This window comes from Mandrillus leucophaeus, unplaced genomic scaffold, assembly GCF_000951045.1.
Source record: "Mandrillus leucophaeus isolate KB7577 unplaced genomic scaffold, Mleu.le_1.0 Scaffold139, whole genome shotgun sequence".
Classification (NCBI taxonomy): Eukaryota; Metazoa; Chordata; class Mammalia; order Primates; family Cercopithecidae; genus Mandrillus; species Mandrillus leucophaeus.
In genome coordinates, this window is record NW_012101354.1 from 658,480 (window position 1) to 662,040 (window position 3,561).

The following is a 3,561-nucleotide window of genomic DNA, read 5'->3' on the forward strand; positions in this document are numbered from 1 at the left end:
TAGCTTAGTATCTTTCTTTAGGATATTCTTGTTTGATTCATCCAGTTGCCTCTCCTGCCATTTTAAAGTGGTAACAGCCATTGGTATTTGTACTTCTCACTGCCCTGGTGTAATCTCTTCATTCCAACCAGAGATGGGTCCAATGTGGCCACCATCCTTATCTCTGTGTTTAGTCCCCAGTCCTGACTTCAGTTTCCATGCTGATGAGTACCTAGAAGTCTACGTCTCTGCTTCTGAGCACCCTAACCACTTCTGGATCCAGATCGTTGGCTCCCGCAGCCTGCAATTGGATAAGCTTGTCAACGAGATGACCCAGCACTATGAGAATAGTGTGGTGAGTTGCCACAGGGACAGGGCTGGGGTTTAATGAAAAGAAGGCAGATCTTTTTCATTGTACTCTCTTCCTTTCCCTGTGGAGTAGCTACTTGTTCTTTCTTCCACCTGTGATTCTGTTTATGAGCCTACCACTTTGTAACTCTGCTTTTCTCCTCCTCCCCACATATAGCCTGAAGACTTGACTGTGCATGTAGGAGACATTGTAGCAGCACCTTTACCTACAAATGGTTCCTGGTATCGAGCCAGGGTCCTTGGCATCTTGGAGAATGGGAACTTGGACCTCTACTTTGTTGACTTTGGAGATAATGGAGATTGCCCACTGAAGGACCTCAGGGCTCTCAGGTCAGTGCTGAGGTCAGCTGAATCCCAACTACTGACTCAGTTCTGGCCATAGAGTGGTGAGCTGTTGGCAGTTGTCAGGGGGATTTAGAAGGGAACCTGTTTACAGAGAGCAGATGGTTATTGTCTCATGTTAGTTGGTTCTTTCTAAAAGAGCAATATAAGAAGATGTTTCTGGCCCCAGGATTCTAATTTTAATTTCTTTTACTTCAGGAGTGACTTCCTAAGCCTTCCATTTCAAGCAATAGAATGTAGTCTGGCACGGATCGCTCCCTCAGGTAAATTGGTCATGCCACCTTTTGAGCTTACCTCCAAATAGAATAACTTTCATACAGTTCATTGGAAGGAATTCTCACATTCCCAGGCTTTTTGAATTCTGGGGAGTCAGGTGCCTTTTCCTCACCAACACTAGCAGCAGCCAGAAACTTGCCTGGCGGACCCAACCCGACCAGAGAAGACACAGGTGCCTTCCTGAGTAGAAAAGGGTAGTTCCAGCTTCCCTCCAGGGTATAATCCCCACCCCTATCAGCAGTAACCCCTACAATCTTTTGCCAGGTGACCAATGGGAAGAGGAAGCTTTGGATGAGTTTGATAGACTCACTCATTGTGCTGACTGGAAGCCTCTGGTAGCCAAAATCTCTAGCTATGTCCAGACTGGGATCTCAACTTGGCCAAAGATCTACTTATATGATACTAGCAATGGGAAGGTAAGACTGGTATTCACTCACTGCTTACCATATCTTTAGTATATTTATGGCCTAATTTACTTTTTCTTTCTCAGAAACCCTTATCTGATATTACTCTTACTTTTAAGATCCTTCTCACCATCTCACCAAAGGAATGTCTTTGAAGTGTCAGCCCTTCTGCCTTGTTTCCTCAAATTTGCCCTTGCTTACTGAGAGAACATCATTCCCTTTTCATTTTTCTTCTCAGAAACTTGATATTGGGCTAGAATTAGTACACAAAGGATACGCAATTGAGCTTCCTGAAGACACAGAAGAAAACAGAGCTGTCCCAGACATGTTGAAGGACATGGTGAGCCATTGTAGTTATACAGGGTGCTGCTTCCAGGCAAATCTAGCACATAGACACTAAGGACTTATAGTCCTGATACTGTGTTAGCTTTCCTGAAGACTTTGAGCTCCTCCAGTAGTTGACCAAAGGAGCATTTTGTCCCTCTTGGTAGCCAAATGCAACTGCCTTAACCAGGTCCTATGAGAAGAATGAAAGGTGGCCTCTTTTTTCCTAAAAGCCAACATGTTCCTCTGTTTTTACTGTTTTCATCCACTCAGGCCACAGAAACAGATGCCTCTCTCAGCACCTTGCTCACTGAGACCAAAAAGAACTCTGGAGAGATAACACATACCCTGTCCTGCCTCAGCTTATCAGGTACAAGCAGTATTTCCTCCCTAGGGCATCTTTGGAGATTAACTTTTCTCATTCAGTCGTTCCAGACTAGGGAGGTTAATTGAAGGCTTGGTTCCTAGTCAGGTCATTGAGCACCAAGAGGTCTATTTTTCGTTTGAGCCTCGCTGGCAGTGCCTGCTAGAGTAGGGCAGTGTCTAACTTTCTCCTTCTTATTTCTCTTCAATAGAAGCTGCTTCCATGTCTGGTGATGATAACCTTGAAGATGACTACTTACTCTAAAGTCTGAGCTTCAGCTTGCTCAGCCATCTGCTTTGCTGTGTGAGTGCAGCTATCATCTTATCTGTAGCAACAGGAAAGTAATGAGGGTGACAGTGGGGCACTTGCTTTGATTCCCTCTTCCCTGTGCCCTGTCTTAGTATACTTCTTTGCAGCTGCTTTCCTGCAGCTTAACTTGCTCTCAGATTGAGCACTTTCAAGCTTTTTGTGTATTTCTGTCTTTGGCAGGATTTGGCATAGGAACTGGTGCCTGGAGGAGAGGAGTATATGATAAAGGATCCATGCAGTCCTTCCTTTATTACACATACAGTCTGGCTTGCTGTGGACCAAATTCATGTTCTCCTCCCATTGGACTACCAAAAAATTGGACTACCACACTACAAGTGTGTCTCCCCCATTCCACCTCCTGATCCCTCCCCAACCCTCCAGTGTTTGAATACTGCTCTGTTACTTCCAGGCCATTCAGCGTCAGGCTCAGTCCCTCTATCAGTCATGATACACATTACTGCTAGGCTGTATCCTTTTCGAGGCTGGGAAACAGTCAGGCTTTGGTCATTGGAAGTGATGATTCTGCAGACTTCTGACTCACCTTATCAGGTGACTCTGGTTAAGGAAAGCTTTTGAGTGGTGAACTCAAAGACTCCAGTTGAATCAGGAGGCAAAGGCAAAAATTAGCATAATTATATTTAAAAGCCTCAGGAAGTGGGAAGAGAACACTGCCTCCTAGCCTCAATTGCTGATATGTTATTGGAGACAGGCTTTTGAAACTGCTTCGGCTATTCTCCGTAACCTTTAGTTAAAATACAAGTAGAAAGGAAACAGGAGGCTCAGGAAATTTTCTAAATTGCTAGTATAATATCTATATGTATACACACATATACACCCGTGGAGAGAGAGGAAGAGTATACAGTTCTGTTTAAATCGTTCGGAGGATTTTTTTGCCGAATAAAGTTCTCAAGAAAATTTTCTAAAACCAAATTCTGATTGAATCACAAGGTGGAAGCAGGTTGTGAGCCTAAATCTGGTGAAAACTGCCAACTGCCTCACAGAAAGGCAAGTGTCCCTCCCATATACACATTCATATTCTTTTCCTAAAGTCACTTCAGAAATAACCATTCACTGGCTGGGCATGGTAGCTCACACCTATAATCCCAGCACTTTGGGAGGCTGGGGCAGGCAGATCACTTGAGGCCAACATGGTGAAACCCCATCTCTGCTAAAAATACAAAAAATTAGCCGGGC

At 44.3% G+C, this 3,561-nt stretch overlaps 1 protein-coding gene across 6 annotated transcripts in view; it reads left to right on the plus strand.

The window, feature by feature from the left end:
• TDRKH (tudor and KH domain containing) overlaps nucleotides 1-3,561 on the plus strand; it is a 27,538-nt gene that overhangs the window by 14,246 nt on the left and 9,731 nt on the right. For 3 of the 6 annotated variants that reach the window (XM_011973511.1, XM_011973516.1, XM_011973514.1), the window contains exons 7-13: nucleotides 174-334; nucleotides 506-678; nucleotides 889-953; nucleotides 1,231-1,382; nucleotides 1,609-1,710; nucleotides 1,968-2,064; nucleotides 2,270-3,297. In XM_011973511.1, coding sequence (XP_011828901.1) covers nucleotides 174-334; nucleotides 506-678; nucleotides 889-953; nucleotides 1,231-1,382; nucleotides 1,609-1,710; nucleotides 1,968-2,064; nucleotides 2,270-2,322 — 803 coding nt within the window. In that variant the 3' untranslated portion in view covers nucleotides 2,323-3,297. Of the gene's footprint in view, nucleotides 1-173; nucleotides 335-505; nucleotides 679-888; nucleotides 954-1,230; nucleotides 1,383-1,608; nucleotides 1,711-1,967; nucleotides 2,065-2,269; nucleotides 3,298-3,561 lie in introns of those variants that run through there. The other 3 variants (XM_011973513.1, XM_011973512.1, XM_011973515.1) reach the window with 3 other exon arrangements.